This window comes from Plecotus auritus (assembly GCF_963455305.1).
Source record: "Plecotus auritus genome assembly, chromosome: 3".
Lineage (NCBI taxonomy): Eukaryota > Metazoa > Chordata > Mammalia > Chiroptera > Vespertilionidae > Plecotus > Plecotus auritus.
In genome coordinates, this window is record NC_137772.1 from 224,866,771 (window position 1) to 224,892,832 (window position 26,062).

Here is a 26,062-nt window from a genome sequence, read left to right on the forward strand (position 1 = left end):
CAGCAAGTGTGAAGATCCCCAAACAGGAAGGCATGTGGCACTTTGTAGGATCAGAAAGGTGTCAGCGTGGCTTGGGGGGAGGGCGGGGGGAGGAGGATGTGAGGGCGGGAGGGGTCAGGAGATGGAGCGATAGGTCACATGGCGACTAAGGGGCTGGGCTGTGCGACTGGATTTCACTTTTAAGAGCCACTGGGCACCATCGATGGGCTGAGAGAGTGGGGGTGTGAAGCGGGGCCTCCGGTTGCTTGTGGAGAGAACCAGGGGTGGACTGGAGTTGGGAGAAGCCGGCCGCCAGGATGGGGGTCAGCAGGAGGCTCTGTGTGGTCCAGGCGAGAGGGAGGGGGCCTGGCCGGTGGGGTGGGGCCTCCGGGGAAGCCGACTTGCCCCTGTAGCCTCGGTGGCTGGTGGCTGTGCTGCCATGTGGAGACTAGAAACCTGGGGAGGAACTGGCTGGGTCTGTGCAGTGGGAGGGGAGGGAGAGGAAGTCGAAACATTGAACTCGAGTTGCCTGCGAGCCATCCGGGCCGGGAGGTGTGGCTGGTCGGGCCCGGGGCCGAGCTTTCTGGTGGGACTGGTGGCATCTCCTGGCGGGAGGGAGCAGCCCGCAGGCACCTCGGTCCGCGGCCCAGCCCCCAGCGGAGGAAGTCAGCGGGTGGCGCCTGCCTCGGGGGCCCTGCAGCCCCTCTGACCTGGGGAACCCGGAACCAGCTTCTGGGTGAGACCAGGACCACCACTGGAGCTCCGTGACCCTCATTTTCTCACGCGGAGGAAGTAGCCAGGTGAGTCCGCCTGGCATCCCAGCCCAAGGGAGGCCTGGGCTGCTGGGGCTGTCTGTCCGTCCGTCTGTGTGTCCACAGGCTCACACGGGGAGGGCTCTGAGAGCAGTGGGAACTGAGGGCAGAGGGCACAGTCTTAGCTGAGGGGGCTGGGCCAAGTGGCCCTGGAGCTCCCGGCCCCCGTCCCCATGCTGAGAGGCAGCCACTGCTGTCCCCGAGGCCCGGGCAGGCAGAGGGGCCCGGCCCCGCCTCTGTGGAGCCCGGTGAGCAGATTCCGGCTCTGTGTCATCTCCCCTGAGCTTCTTCCGACGCAGAAAGGCCACCCCCCGTCGTCAGAGGGAGAAACCGAGGCCTGGGGCCGAGAAGGGCCTGCCCGGGCTGCTGATGGCTCGAGGCGGCTCCCGGATCTGTGTCCACCCAGTGCCTGGGCCAGCGTGAAGTCCAGCCCTCTGTGTTAAGAAGTGGCAGGACCAGAGAGGGCAGGGGATCAGCCCGAAGTCACACAGCCAGAATGAGGAAGAGCCGGCCGGGAACCGAGGCTTCACGACGCCCAGGCCAGGCCCCGTCCTCTTCTCTGGACACAGCCTTCACTGAACCCCAGTGTCCAGCCTTCACTGAACCCCAGTGTCCAGGAGAAGGCTCGGGGACTCAGGGAGCCCGGTGGCTGTGCCCACCCTCTGCCCCCCACTTCAAGGCAGGACAGTCCTGTGTGCCCAGGCTGGCTGCCAGTGTGAAGAGGGGCTCCGGCCCGTGGAGGCCTCTGCCATGGGGCTGCAGCTGACCCCAGAGGGTTTATGCTGCAGACACCCGGGCCCCAGGTGTCCGTTAGGGCTGGCACCACTGGGGAGGGCCAGGGGCTGCGGAGAGAAACGTGGAGGCACGTCTGCCCGCGAGCAGGAGAGGAAGTCGCCAGGGGAACAGGAAGGAGGCTCAGCTGGTTCGTCCCAGGCGGGGGGGCGAGCTGGGTCCCCCCACAATGAGTTCCTGTACACGCTGTGGGTGCCAGCCTTTCCCATGCGGAGGAGCGTGAGGCCCCCAAACCACCCGGAGACAGAGCCCCCTGCAGAGAGCCCTGTTCAGGATTGGGGCCCAAGCAGGGCCAGGCCACCCCTGAGAGCCAGCCTCAGGGAGTGGGGACAGTCCAGGTGGCGGTGGCCCCCAGCTCCGGTCCCCTCTCTCAAAGACTGGAGGTGCTCTGCGCCCCGCTGACCAGGCTCTGGGCCCTGCCCCCGCTCCACCCCGCAGGAGCTCAGGGCCTGTAGATAACACCCACCGGTGCTCACCCAGCCACCCCACAGGCTGCACAGGCCTCCGATCCCCTTGAGCCAGGGTTTGGGGATGGGAGAAGCTCTGAGGAGTGGCCACCCCCTAGTCCTGACTGTGGGGTGCAGTGGGGGTGGGGTATGTGTGGGGGACTTACTTCCTGTCCTGGGTGCAGTGGGGGTGGGGAATGTGGGGGGACTTCCTGTGCCACAGGAACGTGGTGGGCTGGCCGCTCTGTGCCTGACTGAGGATGCCCATTCCCTGTGGAGCCTGTGCGCAGGCGGTGCCCCAGCCCTGTGCCCTCACCCTGTGCCCTCACCCTGTGCCCCCAGCCCTGTGCCCTCACCCTGTGCCCTCACCCTGTGCCCTCACCCTGTGCCCTCACCCTGTGCCCTCACCCTGTGCCCTCACCCTGTGCCCTCACCCTGTGCCCCCGGCCCTGTGCCCTCACCCTGTGCCCCCACCCTGTGCCCCCACCCTGTGCCCCCAGCCCTGTGCCCTCACCCTGTGCCCCCACCCTGTGCCCTCACCCTGTGCCCCCCGGCCCTGTGCCCTCACCCTGTGCCCTCACCCTGTGCCCCTACCCTGTGCCCTCACCCTGTGCCCTCACCCTGTGCCCTCACCCTGTGCCCTCACCCTGTGCCCTCACCCTGTGCCCCCGGCCCTGTGCCCTCACCCTGTGCCCCTACCCTGTGCCCTCACCCTGTGCCCTCACCCTGTGCCCTCACCCTGTGCCCTCACCCTGTGCCCCCGGCCCTGTGCCCTCACCCTGTGCCCCCACCCTGTGCCCTCACCCTGTGCCCCCCGGCCCTGTGCCCTCACCCTGTGCCCTCACCCTGTGCCCCTACCCTGTGCCCTCACCCTGTGCCCTCACCCTGTGCCCTCACCCTGTGCCCCCGGCCCTGTGCCCTCACCCTGTGCCCCCACCCTGTGCCCCCACCCTGTGCCCCCAGCCCTGTGCCCTCACCCTGTGCCCCCACCCTGTGCCCTCACCCTGTGCCCCCATCCTGTGCCCCCAGCCCTGTGCCCTCACCCTGTGCCCCTACCCTGTGCCCTCACCCTGTGCCCTCACCCTGTGCCCCTACCCTGTGCCCTCACCCTGTGCCCCCACCCTGTGCCCTCACCCTGTGCCCCCACCCTGTGCCCCCGGCCCTGTGCCCTCACCCTGTGCCCCCACCCTGTGCCCTCACCCTGTGCCCTCACCCTGTGCCCCCGGCCCTGTGCCCTCACCCTGTGCCCTCACCCTGTGCCCTCACCCTGTGCCCCCACCCTGTGCCCTCACCCTGTGCCCTCACCCTGTTCCCTGTGCCCCCGGCCCTGTGCCCTCACCCTGTGCCCTCACTCTGTGCCCCCAGCCCTGTGCCCCCACCCTGTGCCCTTAGCCCTGTGCCCTCACCCTGTGCCCTCACCCTGTGCCCTCACCCTGTGCCCCCAGCCCTGTGCCCCCACCCTGTGCCCCCACCCTGTGCCCTTAGCCCTGTGCTCTCACCCTGTGCCCTTAGCCCTGTGCCCTCACCCTGTGCCCCCAGCCCTGTGCCCCCACCCTGTGCCCCCAGCCCTGTGCCCTCACCCTGTGCCCTTAGCCCTGTGCCCCCACCCTGTGCCCTTAGCCCTGTGCCCCCACCCTGTGCCCTCACCCTGTGCCCTTAGCCCTGTGCCCCCAGCCCTGTGCCCTCACCCTGTGCCCCCACCCTGTGCCCTCACCCTGTGCCCTCACCCTGTGCCCCCACCCTGTGCCCTCACCCTATGCCCTCACCCTGTGCCCCCAGCCCTGTGCCCTCACCCTGTGCCCTCACCTTGTGCCCCCAGCCCTGTGCCCTCACCCTGTGCCCTCACCCTGTGCCCCTGGCCCTGTGCCCTGCTCCACCCAGTGTCTGAGAGCGCTGTGTGCGGCCTCCGTCAGGGACCTGCCCCCTGCCTACACAGCAATGGCTCACCCACCCAGAGCCCGCTCCCACCCTGTCCCCGCACGTCCCGGCTGGAAGAAGGGACACAGAGGGTTTGGGGCCTTGTGGACGGTGACGCCCCTGTCCCCTGCGCCCAGGGCTGGCGGGAGGATGGATCCCGAGTCCCTCTACAACCTGCTGCAGGCGCCCAGGCAGGCGGGCCGGCCGGCGGACGAGGAGCTCCCACAAGGTGCGGGACCTGGCGGGGCTGGGGGTCCGGGCGGGTGGGTGTGGGGGTGAGGGGTGATGTGGGGTCTGCATCCCAGAGCCAAACGGGCCACGCCTGGGAACATGCATTCGTACAGGTTGTCACTGGGCACCAGTTCTGTTCGGAACATACGCCTTCAGCTCTGTGCCTGACACCCCCTCCCGCTTCTGGAACCTTCCGCAGTTATCCCCCCCACAGCCGCACATCCCTGGGTTAACGCTGACGCTGAGGAGGAGGATGCTACTTGCCATGCGTGCCCACTATGTGCTGTGCTGTGCTAAGCACCTCCTGTGTACAGCATCTCATTCATGGCTCTGACGGGAGGTGCTCTTACCTCCTTCGTGTACATGGGGACACGGGGGCACCGAGCCCCCCTCGCAGGGTAGAGGGGAGCTCCGTGAGTAAGCTGAGCCCGAGGAGGGCGGCTCCGGGACTCAGGCTGCACACCCACCAGGCGGTCCAGGCGGATTCTGCGCGGATCTGACATCTCGGGAGGAGGGGGGGCGGCTGGGTCTCTTTAGGGCGAGGGTGGGGGTGGGGGGTAGGCTAGGAACCTCTCAGCGAGTGTGGGCCCCATCAGCATGTCTGTGCTCTGAGTGGGGGGTTTGTGGCCTTGACGTCACTGCCCTGACGTCTCCCTGTGGCTGAAAACACCCCGAGAGGCCGCCAGAGTCCCCGGCCAGGGCGCGCATGGGCTCACTGGAATTCGTGTCATATAAGCGCCATTATAATGACAGAGAAACAGGTGACATCGTTAAAGTGAAAGAGCAGAATCTAGCTTTACCCAGGCCCCGTGAGTCCAGCCTTTAAGCACGCGTGGGGACCCGGAGCCCCTGGGTGAGTGACCGGGACCGGGGGCCGGGGGCCAGGCCCAGGGTCTCGGGCCGGCTCCGTGCACAGCCGGGCTGCCTGCCTACCGCTGGTTTAGGGTTGGGAGCACCGCCAGGAAAGCTGCTCTCAGGGCGCAGCCTCCATTGTCAGAAAACTATCTGTTTTAGTTTTATGGCTGATTTAGAGACAGGGCAAGCGGAGCGGGACCAGGTGGCCCGGAGAGACCGGGATGGAGGGACCGGGATGGAGGGACCGGGATGGAGGGACAGGGATGGAGGGACAGGGATGGAGGGACAGGGATGGAGGGACCGGGATGGAGGGACCGGATGGAGGGACAGGGATGGAGGGACAGGGATGGAGGGACAGGGATGGAGGGACCGGATGGAGGGACAGGGATGGAGGGACCGGGATGGAGGGACAGGGATGGAGGGACAGGGATGGAGGGACAGGGATGGAGGGACCGGATGGAGGGACAGGGATGGAGGGACCGGGATGGAGGGACCGGGATGGAGGGACAGGGATGGAGGGACCGGATGGAGGGACCGGGATGGAGGGACAGGGATGGAGGGACAGGGATGGAGGGACAGGGATGGAGGGACCGGATGGAGGGACAGGGATGGAGGGACCGGGATGGAGGGACCGGGCTGGAGGGACCGGGATGGAGGGACCGGGATGGAGGGACCAGGTGGCCCGGAGGGACCGGGATGGAGGGACCGGGATGGAGGGACCGGGATGGAGGGACCGGGTGGGCCAGAGGGACCGGGATGGAGGGACTGGATGGAGGGACCGGGATGGAGGAACTGGGACGGAGGGACCGGGATGGAGGGACCGGCATGGAGGGACCAGATGGAGGGACCGGATGGAGGGACCGGGATGGAGGGACCGGATGGAGGGACCGGGCTGGAGGGACCGGATGGAGGGACCGGGCTGGAGGGACCGGGCTGGAGGGACCGGGATGGAGGGACCGGATGGAGGGACCGGGCTGGAGGGACGGGCTGGAGGGACTGGGATGGAGGGACCGGGACTGCGTCACCGCAGCCATTCACCGGTCGCTCTCTCGCTGGCTGCCCATCCCGGTGTTTACTGAGACCCGCCCGGCGCCCGCACAGGGGCAGCCCTGTCCTCAGGAGACGCGGGCTGGGTGGGACTCGCGGGGCCTCAGAGCACCTAGGGGACGTCTTGGCCGGGTCACGTGAAGACTCAGGAGGTGCACTTAGTTGACTTGGGTGAGGCCGTCCCCGCCTGGTGACTCAGTTTCCCCGTGTCCATTAGGGCTAGCTGACCTCTGGGGTCCCTGCAGCCCTGACACTCGGTACGTCCCGTGAGTCTAGATACAGGCGTCCTCAAACTACGGCCCGTGGGCCACATGCGGCTCGGTGAGGACATTGATCCGGCCTCTGGGTAACGCTGCCTGTCCTGCTTAGCAGCCGACGCGTCCCGGGCCCGCAGTGCGCATAGGAATTTGTTCATAGTTTTTTTTTAAGCTATAGTCCGGCCCTCCAACGGTCTGAGGGACAGTGAACTGGCCCCCTGTTTAAAAAGTTTGAGGACCCCTGGAACATGGGGAAGCTGCGGACCAGGGTCCCGGGGCTCAGAGAGTGACCAGGTGGCCCGTGTCCACACCAGGGAGACAGGCAGACGTCAGATGAGACGGGCGCCCAGTTAAATGCGCTTCAGAGACAAGCAGTCGTTGTGAGTGCGTTCCCGAAACGTCAGCGCGGCCGAGCCTGGGAATGAGCCGGCGCTCACAGGGCCGCTCTGGGGCGGGCTTCGGGGCTGGGAAAACAGCCGGCAAAGGAAGCGGCGGGGGGCCGGGCATGTGTGAAACCCGACACTTGGGGTGTTTGGTGCTCAGGGGGCATCTTTCTGTGTGTATGTAGTTGGTGTATATGTGTCTGTGACTGTGTGTCTGTGTGTGCAGGTAGGTGTCTGTATCGGTGTGTGCAAGTGTGTGTATCTATCTGTGTGAGTGCATATGCCTGTGCATTTGGGAGTGTGTGTCTCTGTGTATGTGTGTATGTGTGCATATGTGTGCAAGTGTGTGTTGATGCATGTGACTGTGTGTGTCTGCAGGTGCCTGTGCATCTGAGTGTGTGTGTGTGTGTGTGTGACTGTGTGTGTGTAGGTGCCTGTGCATCTGAGAGTGTGAGAGTGTGTGTGTGTGTGCAGGTGCATCTGTGTGCGTGGGGGTGACTGTGTGTGAGTACATTTGTGTTTGTGTGTGTGCATGTGTGTGCAAGGGGTGTGTGTGAAGCAGCAAGACCGAATCCCCCTTGCGGCCAAGGTGACAGCTCTCCAGGTGCCCAGGGCCTTGCCGCGTCCCCAGATGCGTGTCATGCCCGCCTCTGCTTCCAGGGGAAAAGAAGAAATTCCTGCCCCCCACGTCCCGGGAGAACCCCACCTTCGCAGAGTTGCAGAAGGTGAGGCAGCTTCTCCCATCCTGACCTCTCCAGAGGCAGCCTGCCGTCTCCCTGACCTCAGGCCAGCAGGTGGCGACTCCACAGGCCCCCGGACACCTGTTGAGTGGCTGCGTGAAGGAGCATTGATTGAGCACTGACTGTATACCTTTCTATACACGCTCCCAGCAAGCCTCACAACAGATTGAGAGGGACCTGCTGTCCCTGCACCCCAGGGAGGGGACAGCAATGCCCAGAGAGAGATGACCTGGCCTGTCGGGGGCACAGGGCTGGCAGTGACAGAGCCGGGGTTTGACCCAGGCATCAGCCCTGAAGCCTGTGCTCCTTCACGCGCTCGGCGGCCCAGGGCCATGGGCAGCTGTGAAGGGGGTGGGAACGGGCGTGTCTCCCGTCCACAGCCTGTCCTTGGCTGCGGGACCAGCTGGGCACAGGCTAAGGGCCTCCGCCTTCCTCTGGTCTCCACGTGGCCTTTCTACCGCCTCCTCCAAGGGGCTTCCTGGCCTGCACCACCTTCTGCTCCTAGAACTTGTGGCCCAGCTTCCATCCTCCTCTCCCTCCCTCCCTTCTCTTGCTCCCTCCACCCACCTTTCCCACGGTCGGGCCCTGGGACACAGAGGGACCCCTCAGGGTCCCTTCGGGAAAGCCTGGTTTATACACCAAGTCCTGGTTAGCTCGGGGCTGCTCCCTTAAAGAGACCAGGCAGTAATTCTCTGCTGCTTCTGGCCCCTGGAGCACAGGCAGGGTGGGCAGCGCCCCCCCACACCCAGCAGAGCTGCAGAGGGAGCAGGCTTTCTGCAGCACTTGGTCAGGTTTAGGGTTTGGGACGGGACCCCAGCAGCCCCTTACACTGGACAAACCACAGCCTCCCAGGGCCCAGGCCTGTGGTGGAGAGAGGCAGAGGGTTTTCGGGAGCCGAGACCAGGCCCCTAACTCAGTCTGGGAGATCAGGGAGGGCTTCCTGGAGGAGGTGATGTTGGACCTGGCTTTGAAGGATGGGTGGGAGCTGGCAGGTGGGAGGGGGCACTCTGGGATGAGGGCCAGCACTGGGCCAGGGAGGGGCCGGCTGAGAAGGGGCCGGTCAGCCGTCCTCCGGGCCCGGCAGGTGCTGATGGAGTGGATCAACGCCGAGCTCCTCCCCGAGCACATCGTGGTCCGGAGCCTGGAGGAGGACATGTTCGACGGGCTCATCCTGCACCACCTTTTCCGTAAGTGGCTGCCCCCCACCTGCCCCTGCAGGTGGGCTCCTCGCCCGTCCTTACCCCCCCCCCCCCACCCGGCTGAACTCTGCTCAGCCTTGGCCTCTCCCACCTGCACCTGCCTGGCCAGCACGTGTGGAGCGCTTGCTGTGAGTAGGCCACGGGGGAGAGCAAACCACTCACGTTCCGCCGGGGCTGCCGCGGAGGGGTGCTGCTCCCCGCGGGCCGGTGCTCCTTTCTCAACCCGAAAGCCCCCTCACGGCTGCCTCCGGGCCCTCGGGCCTTCCCCACCCCCCTCCCTCTGCTGGTGAGAGCTCGGCCTGGTGTAGGGTCTGTCTGCACTAAGCCGGGAGGCCCTGCGGGGCGGGTCTGATTCTGGTCCTGGGTCAGCCTGGGCCTGCGCAGCACCTTTACAATGGGCTCTAACACATCCCCAGCTTCCCCGAGGCTTCCTGAGCACGCACCGTGCAGCAGGCATGGCCAGTGCCCAGGACAGCCCCGGGCCGCTCCCATCCCATTTCACAGACGAGCACCCTGAGGCGCTGCGGGCCTGGTAACTTGTCCGAGGCTCACAGTGAAGGAAGCAGGGGAGGGCGCTTTAACCGCTGGCCACAGGGCCCTGCAAAAATGCTCACGGAGGGAGTGGGGGTGGGGAAGGGGTGGGCACAGCGGGGGTCCTGGTGAGGAGCGGGGCTCGCTCAGCCCCACAGCCTCCGGCCCCACTGCGCAGGGGCGGGCGCCCTTACTGCCTGAACGCTGGCCTGGCTCGGTCTCCTGGAGGCAGCGCGCTGGCGGTGGGTCCCCCTGCAGGAGCCCACACTGTGTCACCCCTTCCTGCCTCCTCCCCTCTCCTGCCCTCCCCCTGCCCGCTCCCAAACTCAGAGAGGCTGGCGGGGACCAAGCTGGAGGTGGAGGAGATCGCCTTGACTGCGGTGAACCAGAGGCGCAAGCTCGAGGCGGTCCTGGAGGCCACCAACCGCTGCCTGCAGGTGGAGGAGCCCAAGTGGAGCGTGGACGGTAGGCGGCCTCGGCCGGGCTGGTGTCCGGGGCGGGGCCCGGAGCCTGGTCCCTTAGCGTGGGGACGGCTTCTCTCAGCCACCGGGCGTGGCTCCGTCGCCTCCGGTCCGGGCACAACCTGGGGCTTGGAAGGAGGCAGAAGCCTCAGGCAGGTGCAAAGTGGGCACAAAGGCCCGGTCAGCTGAGGGGCAAACAGCCCTGGGCACTCCTGTCCCCGAGGTGTCACTGCAGGGAAACCCAGCACGAGGACAGTACGCACAGCCTGGCCACAGCGCAGCCACTGCTGACAGCTCCAAGTGCCGTGACGCACCCATCTGCCCTGTGGGGGGGCACGGCAGCCCATCCACGAGCTTATTTCTGTTGTATCTGCGGCGCCTGCCCGTAGGAAATGACGCTGTGCAAAGCCCCCGGTCTGCCCTCCTCGGTCACAGCTTGCTATGAACGTCCTGCCATTCCAAGCTCTACATTCTCCCCGCTTCCCAGATGAGAACACTGAGGCTGAAAGGAAAAAGCGAGGTTGGCGGCAATGATGTAACCGGTTTCAAACCCGCTTTGTGTTGGGCCGCACGCCACTGCCTTCACCGCTCTGCTTCCTGCCCCGCGTTCAGTAGCGGGTGTTTATAAAGTTGATGTTGGCCCCGACTTCAGTCACATTCAGCTTAAACCTAACCATTTGTCCAACCAGCGTCCCACGCTACGACGGGGCACGTGGCTGGTTTCAGGTGCAGACAGCGCTTCAGAGAACATCCGTGTCTAATCCCCGGCCCCACGGCGGGCTGGGCCCCGGGCCGTGTTCTCAGAGGTGGGATGCCTGAGGCCAAGTGTGACTATTCTTAGATCTGAATGCAGATCTCCAGGCCTCTACTTCCCAGGGGCGGACACAGTCTCGGGGGTCTGCAGAGGGTTGTGGTGAGGATAAGGAGACCCCACGTGGCTCCAGGCATTGTGGCCCAGCTCTGACCTGTGTCCCTCCCCCCCCCCCCCCAGCCATCTTTAACAAGGACCTGCTGGCCACGTTGCATCTCCTCGTGGCTCTGGCCAAGCGCTTCCAGCCCGACCTGCCCCTCCCACCCAACGTGCAGGTGGAGGTGATCACCATGGAGGTGAGGGCTGGGCCTGGGCTCCATCGCATGGGGTGAGCGTCTTGGGTCCACATTCATGCCCTGGGCTGGCGGATGCTGCAGGTGGTGGGGCTGAGCCCCATTGCTCTGGGGATCCGGGAGAAATGAGAGATCCAGCCGGGACAGGGGTGGGTGTGGGGATCGAGCTGTGGGTGGGAGAGGCTGAGAGTCCAGTGGAGCAGCAGGGACCCAGTGAGGCCATCCGGAGGTTGGGACCTGCCGCGTGTTACAAGGTCCTGCGGATGGCAGCCGTGTCCCACCACTGAGTCATGGCCTCTGTCCTGGGTGCTGTCTCTCACTCCCTAGCCGATGGCTATGACGATGCCCCGGGTTTTCTCCACCCCCAGGGGTACTCTCTCTCAGACTCAGCACCACACTTGGGGCCCTGACTGCTTTTCCTTACACCTGAGCCTCTGGGTACCCGTGAGGAGTGGGCGTCCCATCCTGGGGCTCACCTTTAACTTGACCCAACAGAGTAGGCCAAGCCCAGCCTAACTCAGGTGACTTACTCTTACTTTCTCAAAACCATTAATTAAAATTACCCCCTGAGCAGTTTCATGGCCTTTACTTATACTTCTTATATAAATCAGAGGGACTCCATTTCTTCACTCATTCACTTATCCACTCACCCATCCACCCATCCACCCATCCGTTCATCTATCCATCCACCCATCCACCCATCGACCCATCCATCCATCTATCCATAACCCATCCACCCATCCACCCATCCATCCATCTATCCATCACCCATCCACCCATCCACCCATCCATCCATCCATCCATCCATCTATCCATCACCCATCCATCCATCCACCCATCCATTCATCTATCCATCACCCATCCACCCATCCACCCATCCATCCATCCATCCATCTATCTATCACCCATCCATCCATCCACCCATCCATTCATCTATCCATCACCCATCCACCCATCTACCCATCCATTCATCTATCCATCACCCATCCACCCATCCACCCATCCATTCATCTATCCATCACCCATCCACCAATCCACCCATCCATCCATCACCCATCTACCCATCCACCCATCCACCCATCCATTCATCTATCCATCACCCATCCACCCATCCATCCATCTATCCATCACCCATCCATCCATCCACCCATCCATTCATCTATCCATCACCCATCCACCCATCCACCCATCCATCCATCCATCCATCTATCCATCACCCATCCACCCATCCACCCATCCATCCATCTATCCATCACCCATCCACCCATCCACCCATCCATCCATCCATCCATCCATCCATCTATCCATCACCCATCCACCCATCCACCCATCCATTCATCTATCCATCACCCATCCACCCATCCATCCATCTATCCATCACCCATCCATCCATCCACCCATCCATTCATCTATCCATCACCCATCCACCCATCCACCCATCCATCCATCTATCCATCACCCATCCACCCATCGACCCATCCATCCATCTATCCATCACCCATCCACCCATCCACCCATCCATCCATCTATCCATCACCCATCCACCCATCCACCCATCCATCCATCCATCCATCCATCTATCCATCACCCATCCATCCATCCACCCATCCATTCATCTATCCATCACCCATCCACCCATCCACCCATCCATCCATCCATCCATCCATCCATCACCCATCCATCCATCCACCCATCCATTCATCTATCCATCACCCATCCACCCATCTACCCATCCATTCATCTATCCATCACCCATCCACCCATCCACCCATCCATTCATCTATCCATCACCCATCCACCAATCCACCCATCCATCCATCACCCATCTACCCATCCACCCATCCACCCATCCATTCATCTATCCATCACCCATCCACCCATCCATCCACCTATCCATCACCCATCCACCCATCCACCCATCCATTCATCTATCCATCACCCATCCACCCATCCATCCATCGACCTATCCATCCATCTATCCATCACCCATCCACCCATCCATTCATCTATCCATCCATCCTGTCATTCATCCATCCACTCACCATCCATTCGTTACCGACCTCTGTGAGCCAGGCACTGGTGAGGCTCTGGGGGTTCCTGGCGAACGAGGCCGACTCGGTCCTAGTCCTCGTGGGTCTCAGGCTCATGGGAAGGACCACTGGGGGACCAAGTGATGAGGCCAGGAGGCCACCCTGAGGAGGACTGGGGCTCCGTGGGGCTACTTTGGCCTCTAGACCGAGCCCCAGGCCTGGGCCCCGCGTTCGCTGGGTGACGCAGTCCCTCCCTCTCCTTTCTTAGAGCACCAAGAGCGGCCTGAAGTCGGAGAGGTCAGTGGAGCAGCTCACGTGCAGGTGAGGAAGGGGCAGGGCCGGGCCGGGGTTTGGTGGGATTGGAGGGGCCCTCACACTCTGCCTGTCCGCTCAGGCCTGTGGGGACCCCAGGGACCCCTCCGTCTTGCTGGCCCTCCCAGACATGCCCGCCTCCTCCAGCTCACTTCACCCTCTCTACCCCCAGCAAGCAGGCAGAGCTGGGATCAGAGGGCCCCTGGCCCTCAGTCATGAGGTCACCCCCATCCACGGGGCCAGAAGGACCCTGGGGCCTGAGCCCTCCTGGGAAGCCACTACGGGGCAGGGAGGTGCTGCCGCCGAGTGACCCTGACATCGACGGCAGAGCCCGCGGGCCTCCTGGCGCAGGGAGGCAAGGGCACCAAGCGCGCACGCGTGCCACCAGCACTTAGGAGCGCCTTCTGCACGCAGGGCGAGAGCTCTGTCCGGAGTGTCCAGCTCAGCCGGCTGCCCGTCTGTTGTCTGTCCGGCGAGCAGGAGGCCCAGCGAGCTCTGCCCTCCTAGAGGCAGGGCCGCCGCCAGTCCTGGCAGGCTCTCTGGGTGGGTCTGAGAGGTGGCCGTTTGCAGAAGCGTCCTCGGCTCTCTCTTCCCGTTAACGTTTGCTGGAGGCCCACTCTGCGCAGGGAGCCTGGCCCATGGCCCCTACGAAGCCCCGCTGGGAGCGGTCAGTCCCCTTCGGCGCAGAGGCGTGGCAGTCAGCTCCACCCGGCCTTCACCCTGGCTCTGCCGTGTGAGCTGTGTGACCCTGGGCAAGTCACCTCCCCTCTCTGAGCCTCTTGCTCCTCTGAAAAGTGGGGATGCGTTCCTCCCTGTTGGGGCTGTGGTGAGGGTCATAGATGATGAGTGTGAGGCGACCTTCCTCCACCCCTATACTCCCGATCCCGAGGTCCCTCCAGTCTGTGGCTCCTGGTTTCCTGTGGAGCGTGGGCGGTGGGGCTCCAGGCGCCGCAGGGTAAGGGATGGCCGGCCCCCAAGCCTGTGAGCGGAGTGAGGCCGAGGCCCTTCCTGCAGCAGGATCTGTGGCTCATTTAACCTTCCCAGGACACCTCTGGGGGGAGCCTTGTCCCCTCGACTCAGTGAGGCCGAGCGACCTCCCGTGAGCTGCCCCAGCCAGGCCTGAGTTCCAGGGTAGAATGATTTGGGGACCTTGAGTGGGAAGGTGCCATTGGAGCCCATGACACCACATTCCTTCACCCTTCGTGACCCTAAAACCGCCCCTCTCTGCCCCCATGAGTTCAGACACCACGGCGAGGGCCACCTCTGGCTCCCAGCTGTGTCCTGGACCTCACGGGGCACCTCTGCCTTTATGCTGAGAGCTGGCTCTCTGCTCCAGCTGCCCCCGACCCCCGACCCCGGCTCCCTGCAGAGGGGCCCCCTGGCTCCCCAGAGCGTGGCCTACTTTGGGCCCAGAGCCTTACTTCTAGGGGACAGGGGCAGGGTGGAAAATTTAACACACAACACATTCAAAACAGTAAAAATGGAGTGAAAGAAGCCAGAGGTGGGCCTACTGTGTGATCTCATTTACACAAACTTCTAGAACAGGCAAAAGTCAAGGAGGGCAGGAGAAACCAAAGCAGGGGTCACATCTGGGGGGGAGGGCACACTGTGGGTGCTAGGACGGTTCCGTACCTTGATGAGGGTGGGGTTCGCACAAGTGCGTAAAAATATGTGAGCTGTAAGCGAAGGATTGGCGCATTTTATTGTCTGTATAATACACTTCCCTCCCCTGAACTAAAAGAGCGACCCCCAAAACAGCAAGATCCCTGCCCCTTACGAAGCCGCCGGGGATAAAAGACGCCGGCTTCTTCGTCAACCGTGCCAGGGCCAGGCCTTGTCATAGTAAAACACTGTGGGTCTCAAGGTTTTTAACCATTTCTTTGCCTTTTTCTCCCCTTTTTCTCCCCTACAATCCCCCCTTAGCGCAGACAAGGACCAAGCTTCAAGTGAGTACCGTCAGACCGTGAGGGAGTCTGTTTCTATTGCGTGGGTGTGACAGCGGGCATGCGGCCAGGGAGGGCTGGCTCTGGTGCCCTCTCCCTCTGTGGCCTGCATTGTACCTCGAGCTTTCTTCGGGTCCGTTTGTCCCTCCTTCTGTCTGTCCTTGCCTGGACCTGGCTGTTCCTTCTCATGCTGTGGCTCGTATGGGTGGACAGATGTTTCGTCCCCATAGGTGGTAAGGGTGGAGCTGTTAAGTGTGTGGGCTCTGGAAATCTCCCATTTATTAGTCATATGAGTTTGGGAAAGTCTCTCAACCCACCTGCGCCTCAGTTTCCTCATCTGTAAAATGGGATTAATAATGGCACACACCTCTTAGGCTGGTGATGAGGGTTCCAAGAGGATTTGTGAATGTGCTCAGCACATAGTGGGTGCTTAATAGTGATTGTTCAATTATGTGGCTGCTGCTTTTGTACAGAGTTCCTCACCAGTCGACTGACTGACCGAGCCCTTCCTTCCTTCCTTCCTTCCTTCCTTCCTTCCTTCCTTCCTTCCTTCCTTCCTTTCTTCCTTCCTTTCTTCCTTCCTTCCTTCCCTCACTCATTCATTCCTCAGGCAACTGGACTGGCCAGCTGTTCATCTATTCATCCATTCACTTACCCACCCATCTGTCTACCAATCCATCCATCCACCCATACACCAATCCATTCATCCACCATCCATCTCTCTATCCGCCCATCATCCATCCACCCACCAATCCATCCATCCATCCACTCATCCATCTATCATCCATCCATCTACCAACCCATCTATCCATCATCCATCCATCCATCATCCACCAATCTATTAATTCACCATCCATCCATCAATCTACCAATCCATCCATCCATCCATCCATCCATCCATCCATCCACCATCCTAACATTTTTCCCACCGTACAGGACACAGGGCTGTATGGGCAGGGGCTTCGCCAAGGGGCACCTCACCTGGAGATAGAAATAATGACCGGCCAGGGGCTTCTAGGAACAGGGCGGAGGGAGGCTGCCTGGGGGCAGGAAGGAGAGGGAGGTGCAAGGCCGGCTGAGAAAGAGTGTGTGTATGTGGGGGGGCGGCATGGGGACACTGGGGTTGCCCAGGGAGCAGTGTTTGTTAGGGGCCAGTGTGAAGATGGGTCACACGGTAAGGGGCAGGGCCTCCTCACACCGTTTCTAGCACATTCGTGCTGCGCTGGCCTTGTCTGAATGTCCCTGGCTCCTCCGGGGACACTTCCCTGACGGCTGGCTGAAAGGTCTGGTAGGGACCCCAATGTCGCACTGTGGTTACTGGTTTACAGGGCTTTTCGATGTGCACGAGCTATCTGGGGCCGCTCTTGCCCTTCACTGATGAAGGAACAACAGGCACAGAGAGGCGCAGTGACTTGCCTGGGGTCACACAGCAGCTGAGTGGCAGAATCCGAAGGTCACCTCTTCTACTCAGTCTGTATATTCAGAGCCGAGGACCCGTCTCCCTGGGGGAGTGAAAATGCAGGCATCAGTCTGAGGACTCGGGTGTCTGAGGCTGGACCAGGAGCCTGAGTTGCCAAGATGCTCTGTCCCCAGACCCCGTGGGCGTGGCTCAGCTGCCTCCACCAGCCGTGTGCACGCTGCAGGCTCAGGCCTCGGGGAGAGCTCAATGCCCTCATTCTGCCAATCCACCAAGGCCCGCAAAGGGACCTGGGGGCCGTGTCAGTCCGGGGCTGGCCCCCTGCTCAGCCGCTTACGGCAGCTCCGTGGGCCTGTGGGTGGAGTAGGGAACTGGGGGAGACGGGCACGTTTCCAGAGGAAGGGATGGGGCGTGGGGCAGAGGGAGGGACGATTACTGAGTTCATGGCGGCCCAGCTACCACGCTGTACAGCTGGACTGATCTTCGCAATGACTCTAGCTGGTAGGTATTATCAGCCATACTTTACAGATGAGGAAACGAAGGCACAGAGAGGGGTGGCCATCCCCCCTGAGCCACTCAGCCAGGGAGGCAGTGGCTGGGACCCAGGCCCGATTTTAAATTCCAGGAGCTTGAGCTAAAACGCCAGCTCCCCCGGCCTGTGACGCTGAGGAACGGGTGGGAGAAGCCCCTGTTTGGCTCAGAGATCATGATGCCGTAACCCGCAGTGTATGGTCTGTCTGCAGAGGACGTCTTCGATGAACTGTTCAGGCTGGCTCCCGAGAAGGTGGGCGCCGTGAAGGAGGTGAGAGACCCAAGTCCCCGCAGCTCTGGCCCCGCCCCCACCCGCCCACCTGGGCCATAGTTTCCTGTGGAGTGTGGGGGGTGGGGCTCCAAGCGCCGCAGGGTAAGGGATGGTCGGGCCTCAAGCCTGTGAGCAGAGTTTACATCCACCACCCACCTATCCACCCACCCACCCACCCACCCAGCCGCCCATCCACCCACCCATCCATCCACCCACCCGCCCATCCACCCGCCCACCTACCCACCCAGCTGCCCATCCACCCACCCAGCCGCCCACCCACCCAACAAGCCGCCCATCCACCCACCCAGCCACCCATTCACCCACCCAGCCGCCCATCCATCCGTCTGTCCATCCACCCACCCACCCAACCACCCATCCATCCATCCACCCATCCATCCACCCACCCACCCAGCTGCCCATCCACCCACTCAGCTGTCCATCCATCCACCCATCCACCCACCCAATCCACCCACCCATCCACCCACCCAGCCTCCCATCCACCCAGCTGCCCATCCACCCATCCATCTACCCATCCATCCACCCATCCATCCATCCATCCATCATCCATCCATCCATCCATCCATCCATCCATCCATCCATCCACTCATCTGCCCGTCCACTCATCCACCCACCCACCCATCCACCCATCCACCCAGCCACCCATCCACTCATCCACCCACCCACCCATCCACCCATCCACCCAGCCGCCCATCCACCCAGCCGCCCATCCACCCAGCCGCCCATCCACCCATCCACCCATCCACCCAGCCGCCCATCCACCCAGCCGCCCATCCATCTACTGGACTTGCCTGGGGGACAACGGGGAAGAAACGGGGCCCTGGTCCACACCTGCTGTGCGCCGGGTGCTATGGGGTTGAGGGGGGCTTCCTGTCCCCCTGAGGGGGAAGGTGGCGCCCTGAGCCCTGGCTGGGTCCTTGCTCTTCCCCGGGTAGGCCATCGTGACCTTTGTCAACCAGAAGGTGGAACGCCTGGGCGTGTCCGTGCAGGACCCGGACACCCAGGTAGGTGGTTTCTGGGGTTCGCATCCCACCTGCTCCATCTCTCTCCCCTGGGACAGTGGCGGTGTCCGGAGAGTGACGGCACGGGCGAGGCCAGTGTTAGAGGCGGGTGGGCAGAGGGGGTCCTGAAGGCCTGGTATCTGGGTGGTGTCACCAGGGTATACCAGCAGAAAGGAGTCCAGGCCGAGCCAGGCACTGCAGAGAGGCCCCGTGTGAGGCATCTCCATGGAGGTCTTCGAAGTGGTTTTCCTCCAAGATCCAGACTTGTGTTTTTCCCTTGGAAGAGCTGGATTGGGCTGCATTAGCATATGACACGCTGGTGCCAGGACGGCGGCTTTATCTCTGTGCACACAGGCGGAACCCGCAGGAATATCAATGCGGCGGCCGCCGAGGGAGCCATGTGCTGCTCTGTGCCTCCTCCCGAGGGAATAATTTTACCCTTAGCTCCGTTCTCTCCTGTGCTTCTGGAGCTCCTGGGCCAGTGTGTGGCTTAAAAAACGATAAGGGGCTCTTTCCCTGGAAACATAGAACAGCGCCTTCTACTCATCACGTGTGAGGTGCCGGCACCAACAGCCGCTCCGTACCTGCTGTGGCTGCGTTTATAGCAATGCTTCAAGGTCAGGGACGCCGGCCCCATTTCTCAGACAGGGAAGCCGAGGCCCAGAGAGGCTGTGTGACCTCAGTAGGGCCGCTCGGCCTGGGATAGGAGAGTGGGACCCCCAGGCCATGTGCCCCCAGCGCCAGGCCATGTGCCCCCAGCGCCAGGCCCTGTGCCCCCAGCGCCAGGCCATGTGCCCCCAGCGCCAGGCCCTGTGCCCCCAGCACCAGGCCCTGTGCCCACTGCCCCCCTCTGTAGTTTGCAGATGGCGTCATCTTACTCCTGCTGATTGGACAGCTGGAAGGCTTCTTCCTGCACCTGAAGGAATTCTACCTCACACCCAACTCCCCTGCGGAGATGGTGAGTTTCCAGAGACATTCCCTGAGGGTCTGCCTCTGAGTGGACAGATCGGTGCAATTGGCACGGCCCGTCTTTTCTTACTCACCTCCAGTGACGTGGAGGGTGGAGAGGACGTTTGTTTGCCCATGTGTCCTCTCATCCACCCACCCGCACACCTATCTGTTGACTTGCCCATTCACTCATTCACCCAATTAATTAAACCCTTCACCTGCCACCCATCCATCCATCTCTCCCTCCCTTCCTCCATCCATCCATCCATTCACTCATCTGCCCATCCACCCATCCACCCAGCCACCCATCCACCCAGCCTCCCATCCACCCACCCACCCATCCACCCACCCAGCCGCCTATTCATCTATCCATCCATCCATCCATCCATCCATCCATCCATCCATCCATCCACCCGTCCACCCATCCACCCAGCCGCCCATCCACCCACCCAGCCGCCTATCCATCTATCCATCCATCCATCCATCCACCCATCCATCCATCCACCCATCCACCCACCCACCCATCCACCCACCCACCCATCCACCCATCCACCCATCCACCCATCCACCCAGCCGCCCATCCACCCAGCCGCCCATGCATCCATCCATCCATCCATCCATCCATCCATCCATCCATCCCTCCCTCCCTCCCTCCATTCATCCACCCATCCATTCACTCATCTGCCCATCCACCCATCCACCCACCCACCCATCCATCCATTCATCCATCCATCCATCCATCCATCCATCCATCCATCCATCCATCCATCCACTCATCTTCCCGTCCACCCATCCACCCACCCACTCATCTGCCCGTCCGTCCATCCATCCATCCATCCATCCATCCACCCACCTGCCCATCCACCCATCCACGCATCCACCCATCCACCCACCCGCCCACCATGCACCTGGCCCCTCATTCCTGAGACCCTGCTTGGTGACAGGCCCTGGGCCGTGTGGGCCAGAAGGACAGCCCAACACAGCTCCTGCTTTGGGAGCCCCCAGTCCACGCCCCTGTGCTCTCAGCATTGCAGTCTTCCAGGGCTCCTTGTGGATGGGTCGGGATCTGAAGGAGAAAGTGGTTCGTAGAACCGGAAGAAATCAGGAGAGACATTGCCTAGAGGGGGCCGTGAAATTGATTAGGGCTTAGTCTGCAGAGTCAAACCCTCACCAGGGGGACAGTGCCAACAGAGGCTCCGCTGTGGACACAGCACAGAGACTTCAGGGCGGCGTCTGTGCTTCACGCCCGTGGGCGTCAGGAGTCCCCCGTGGGCCCTGGAGGCTGGCAGGCGGGCTGGCAGATGGCCGCCTTAGTCCGGGCAGGGGGTCTCTGGCTTGGCCTGGGGGCAGATGGAGGGAATGATGCTGCTGGGGGAAATGACAGGGCCCTGGTCCCCACCGCCCGGGGCTCAGCCGAGTCCTCGTGAATGAACACCTGGCAGGAGGCGGTGTGGAGGTGTGGGCTGTGGGGACCAGGGGGCTGGTGACCTCCCACAACCCCAGGTGGCCAGCTCATCTGTGTCACACAGGGCCCCCTGGCCGCTCACGCCAACCAGCAGGAGGGCACCCCCTTATCTCTCCACACCAACGGCTCTTCCTGGGGCTCTTCTGGGAGGACGGAAGGCTCCTGACTCCTTTGATGTCCCCAAGTGTCCCTGGGGAGGGCGAGCACCCTCTGCCCTGGGCCTGCCTGGGGGGCGTGAGGTTCACACCCTTGTTCCTGGCCCCGTTCCAGGACCCCCACCTGGCCTTTCTCCAGGTCCCTTCCTCAGCCCCTCTCCTCACATCTGGGCCTGCTGTTTATCCCTCTGCACCTGCCTCCAGCAGGCGTGGTCTCTGCCCTCAGTGGGTATGGTCTCTGCCCTCAGTGGGTATGGTCTCTGCCTTCAGAGGGCGTGGTCTCTGCCTTCAGTGGGCATGGTCTCTGCCTTCAGAGGGCGTGGTCTCTGCCCTCAGTGGGCGTGGTCTCCGCTGTCCCAGGAGCAGGGATGATCCCCACTCCAAGGATGATCCCAGCAGCCAGGACAGAACAACAGCCCTTTCGGAGTTGGGGCCTGGGACTTGCTACCCTGGCAGAGTGACCCGACCTTCCTCGCCAGCGGTATTTGCGCAAGATTGCCGTTTGCGGGCAGAGACGGTAGGGAGGGATGGCCGGAGAGAGCATCCGTCCTGCAGACTCACAGCACCAGGGACAGCACCGTCCTTCCGCCCACACTCAACAATGGCTCCTCGGAGGGTCTGAACGCACCCTCCCGGGTGGCAACCTCCCCTCGGCTCCGCGGAACCGCGTTTTCACCTTCATCGTGGCCAACCTGCGCGGAAGAAACGTGATGCCCTGGGCGGAGAGGAGAGAGGCATCCTGGGGCCAGGCAGCTCCTGGCTCAGAGCGTCCTGGCTGAGGAGTGTGACCCAACAGCGCCTGGGCCATCCCCACGGGGTGGACAGCAGCGTCCTCCAGGCACGAGCGCCACGGGGCAGGGTGGGGCTGCTTGGCCCAGTCATGGCCAGTGCGTGGTAGACGCTCCGCCGATATTTGAGGAATAAGTGAACGAAGGACGTGTTTCCAAAACACTGGTCCCAGGGACCCGGTGGTCAAATAACTCGGGAAAACATGCGTCGTCTTAAGGTTCACGATGCACCATGACGCACTCAAGGCGCTGAGCAGTCCTGCAGCAAAGGGTTTCCTTATCACTGGGTTCAACCAACATTTCCCCAAGCCGTTTAGTCACGGACTTTCCTCCGTCTCTACCCTGGATCAGAGGCCGGGCTGCGAGGCGGGGAGCGCGGGGCTGCGAGGCGGGGAGCACGGGGCTCCTCACTCCCACGGGGGCCTGTGCAGCCCGCGAATCGTGTTCCTGAGTATGTGGACAACAGCATCGATTCAACCCGCATTTTCCAGAATATTCCAGTCTGGGGAGAAGACTTGGGGACACAGTGACAGGACACGTGGTGGAGCTCGGACCTGCTCCCTCCGAGGTGCCCGGCCAGCCCCCAGGTGTGGCCCTGCTGGGGGCCCCGTGGCAGCTCTTGTCTCTTCTTCTCGGCTGACCGTGAGGGGACAGCCCTGCGGGCCGCCAACCCCACTGCTCCCACTCTCTGTTGCATCCTGGACCTGCGCCGGCTCAGCCACTCTGTGCATCCGATGCTCCAACATCCACTGTCCCCACTGGGGAAGGGCCTGCCGCTCGCCTTCCAGGTCCCAAGGCGGGAGCCAGCCCCTGGCCCCAGGGCACAGCAGGAGTCCTTGGGGGCTGGCAGAAGACACTCCCCCGACTCTGCCCAGTGCCCTGGGGCCAGGACTGTGACCCACACCCTTACTCCCTCGGGAGAGGCCTTTCTCAGGGGCCTTGGAGCCCTCCCACACGTCCCGTCTCCGGCCCTGGCAGGAGCCCCGATACGGGAGTCAGCAGGCGGCCTTAGAGCTCGCGAGTGCCTTCCGTTCCTGTCCGTCGTCACCTTGGACCCCACGGCAGCCTGGGAGCGGCAGGCGGGAAGGTGGGCTCTTCCACGGCACAGATGAGGGACTGAGCCCAGCCAGGCCCCGTGACTTGTCTGACCTGTGCCCTTTGACCCGGTGGGGTGACGCACAGACATCCAACCTAAATCTCAAGACTCGACCTGCCCAGACCTCCCAGGTGACAGAGGCAGCCTGGGCCAGGCTGGACTCCCTCCCGCCCAGCCCTCCCTCCAGGCCCCGGCTGGGTTGCCATGGGAACTGCCTGGCATGTGTGATGCTTGCTGTGGGCGGGGTTGGGAAGGCTGGCCACCAGTCTGGGATGTCCAGCCCCCAGTGGACCGTTGGGTGGCTGAGACCATGGGAGGAAGGACCTGCTGGAGGTCCCCGGGGTCCGGGGGTTCAGCCAGCTTTAGGGCTCGCTGTCCCCCTTCAACCCACCCCCTCTCTCGGCTGCCCACACGGAAGGGTAGGCTCCACCTGATTGTACCTGAGGCCCAGGGGAGAGACTAGATGTGGAAAGGGAGGTGACCCCACCAGGTCTGCTCTGAGCCCAGGGCTGACAGGGCTCCCCACCCAGGATCCCCTATCAAGACACAGGAGAGGGGTGGTGGCCCCACTCTGCAGGTGAACAAGGGAGGCCTGGGACCAAGCGGCCTGCTCCCCTGCTCCGGGTCATGCAGTGACCAAGCCGGAATTCGGGCCCTGGAGGGCCTGGGCTGGGGGGCCCTGCCTGCCTCCAGCCTGCCTTGCACGGGTGTCAGAGTGAGACAGACCTAATTCTAGCCTTTCCCATCTTGTGAGCTCAGATAATCCCCGTGGCCACTGGGAGCCTGGGTTCCCTCGTCTGTGCTTTGCCCATGAAACGCAGCTGGCTCTGAGGGCATTTGTCACCCACAGGGCCCGGGGCTACCTCAGAAGAGGCCAGGAGGGACCGGTGCTCCTACCCCTGGCTAAGTCCCCTCCCCTGGCGGCCTTACCTCCAGGTCGCCTCCACCAGGAAGCCTTCCCTGACTGGCAGGCAGGGTGCTCTCCTCAGTGGCTGCATTCCCACTAGAGGTGGCCTCCGTGGTGCGCGGTTGGACATCGTGGGTGAGGGTGGGCCTGCCACGGGGGCCCGGGGCCTGGGTTGGGGCTGCCTCGTTTGCCAACGTCTGGGGGGGTCTTGTCGTTGTAGCTGCACAACGTCACCCTGGCCCTGGAGCTGCTGAAGGACGAAGGCCTGCTTGACTACCCTGTCCGCCCCGAAGGTGAGCGGCGGCTATGGGGGCGGGGGCGGGGGCGGGCAGGGCCTGTGGGTGCGCTCCAGCCGCTTGCTCTGTGGGGCACACTGTGGCTTCACCCCGTGGGGGAGGGTCCTGGGGAGAGGAGATGGGGGACGAGTCCCTGGTGATGGGCGGCTGGAGAGGTGAGACCCTGAGGACTTTCTGCACCGGAAGAGGGGTGCCGGGGAGGACGGGGTGGGAGGAGGGCAGGGCCGTGCGATGGGGCCTGCCTGGGACTCAGGCTGAGCGTGCCCAGCTGCCCGGCATGCCCGGGGTTTGGGGAGTCAGCACTGAAGCCCTAAGTCCCAGGACAGCCCCGGGTCCCGGCACTGGGGCGGTCACCCCTGCCCGGGCCTGACCGGCTGCCCTGCTCTCCCGGCACAGACATCGTGAACAAGGACAGCAAGAGCACGCTGCGCGTCCTCTACAGCCTCTTCTGCAAGCACAAGCTGAAGGACAGCACGGACAGGGGGCCCCGGGGACCCCCGAGTTGACCGTCACTGCCCCAAGCTGCTGCTCAACCGCTTCCCTGGCCCAGGCCTGCGCCCGCCCCCCACCCCCCCCCCCCTCCGTGTCCATCTGCTTGAGACCTGTGAGCCCACTAGATGTGGATCCGTTTTGAGCCAACCTTTGGCCTCGCTTGGTTTATTTTAACACAAGTGTTTCTGGGAGGATTTGGGGAGCCTGCCAGGGTCCCGGGAGGGCGTTAAATATGCATAAACATGAGGTGACCCAGGCACAGCCTTGCGCCCCACAGCCTGCTATGGAGGTGCGCCTGTCCCCTCGGAGGGCACCCCGCTCCTGGGGCAGCCAGAGCCCGGCCACGTGACCGGCCCTCGGGGCTGAGGTCTGGCTTTGAGGGCAGCAGGGGCCCTCAGGTGTCAGGGCTGAAGGCCAGAGGCCCCGGCCTGCCCTCGCTCAGCCGCTGCCGCCCAGGGTGACGGCCCCAGGATCACCAGCCAGCGGCAGGAGCCCCACGTGACTCCAAACCCACATTCCCGAGCCACTCGGGGAAGTTAACCCAGTTGTTGCCCGAGGCACCGAGGCCCAGGCCCACCCCTGTGGCTAGAATCAGGAGCCATGCCCGTCACAGGGAAGAAGTCCCTGGGGTGGGCAGTGGCTCAGAGTCTCCCAGTCTGTCCCCAGGAGGTGCCGGAGGCTCTGGATCCTCCTGGCACTGCTGGTTCTGACCTCCCCCGCTGACCCCCATCTGTCCCCTGCCCCACCCAGCCTCTCCACGCTGACCGCTGTCAGCCCTGCCTGAGACGCCCTCATCCCAGCCACCCAGCACCTGTCCCTCCTAAGAGGGGGACATCCTTGAGGAGAGAATGGAGGAGGGATGGGCCCTGGGCAGGGTGGACGCCGGGGGGGTCCGGTGCCTGGGGGTGGGTAGAAGGAGTGGCTCCCACAAAGGAGACTGAGGAGGGTGCAGGGAGCCCCTCCCTCCGAGCAGCCTGCCACCCAGCACCCTGGCTCTCCCTGCCTCCCTCCCCTCCAGCCCCAGAAATGGGGCTCCAGCTGGCGTGGCTGCAGGAGTTGGAAGCGGGTCTTCCAGGGGCGGAGGCCGGCGCCCGGGGCAGGAGGAGCTGGCAGGCTGGGCTGGGGTGCAGCAGCTCCGAGTGAGTGACGGGAAATGCCTCGAAGGCGGAGGTGCCGGAGTTGAGCCGCTTCCCAAAATAACCCCGGGGCAGCTGTCTCGGACCTGGAACTGGGGCTGGCTGCCGGGCTGCGGGAGCCCCGGGCCCGCACCAGCGCCGCGCTGGGAACAGATGGCACGAGGAATATTTTTTCTTTTACCAAAGAAACAGCTTGTCTGCAGACCGTGTTCCTCCCCGCCTCTCCGTGGTTACCGTTCCAAGCCGCCGCCTCCCCCAGGCCCTGCCCCCACAGCTCCTCCTGGTAAGACCTGGGCAGCCGGGCAGAGAGCACCTCCAGCCTCTCTCACCTCAGAGCTCATGGGTCCTCACCACTGGCTGGTTTGGCCCAGGGGGCACCTGGACCCTTGGTTCTTGGGTTCCGGGCTGAGCTGGGGCAGCAGCCTCTGGGGGCCCGGGTGGTGGGAAAAGGAACGATGGGATGTTCCAGAAATGGTTCTTCCAGAGACAGCCGGCCAAGTGA

General features: G+C 63.3%; 1 protein-coding gene across 1 annotated transcript; it reads left to right on the forward strand.

Moving 5' to 3' along the window:
• The first annotated feature begins 489 nt into the window (after positions 1-489).
• Positions 490-24,569, forward strand: PARVG (parvin gamma). Its single transcript, XM_080660383.1, has 13 exons — positions 490-779; positions 4,084-4,175; positions 7,380-7,444; positions 8,544-8,646; positions 9,520-9,654; positions 10,642-10,757; positions 13,053-13,105; positions 15,020-15,042; positions 17,200-17,258; positions 18,212-18,280; positions 19,134-19,235; positions 23,857-23,929; positions 24,329-24,569. The coding sequence occupies exons 2-13, from the start codon at positions 4,097-4,099 to the stop codon at positions 24,436-24,438; spliced, it is 987 nt and encodes a 328-aa protein (XP_080516509.1). The 5' UTR covers positions 490-779; positions 4,084-4,096; the 3' UTR covers positions 24,439-24,569.
• The last annotated feature ends 1,493 nt before the right edge of the window (positions 24,570-26,062 follow it).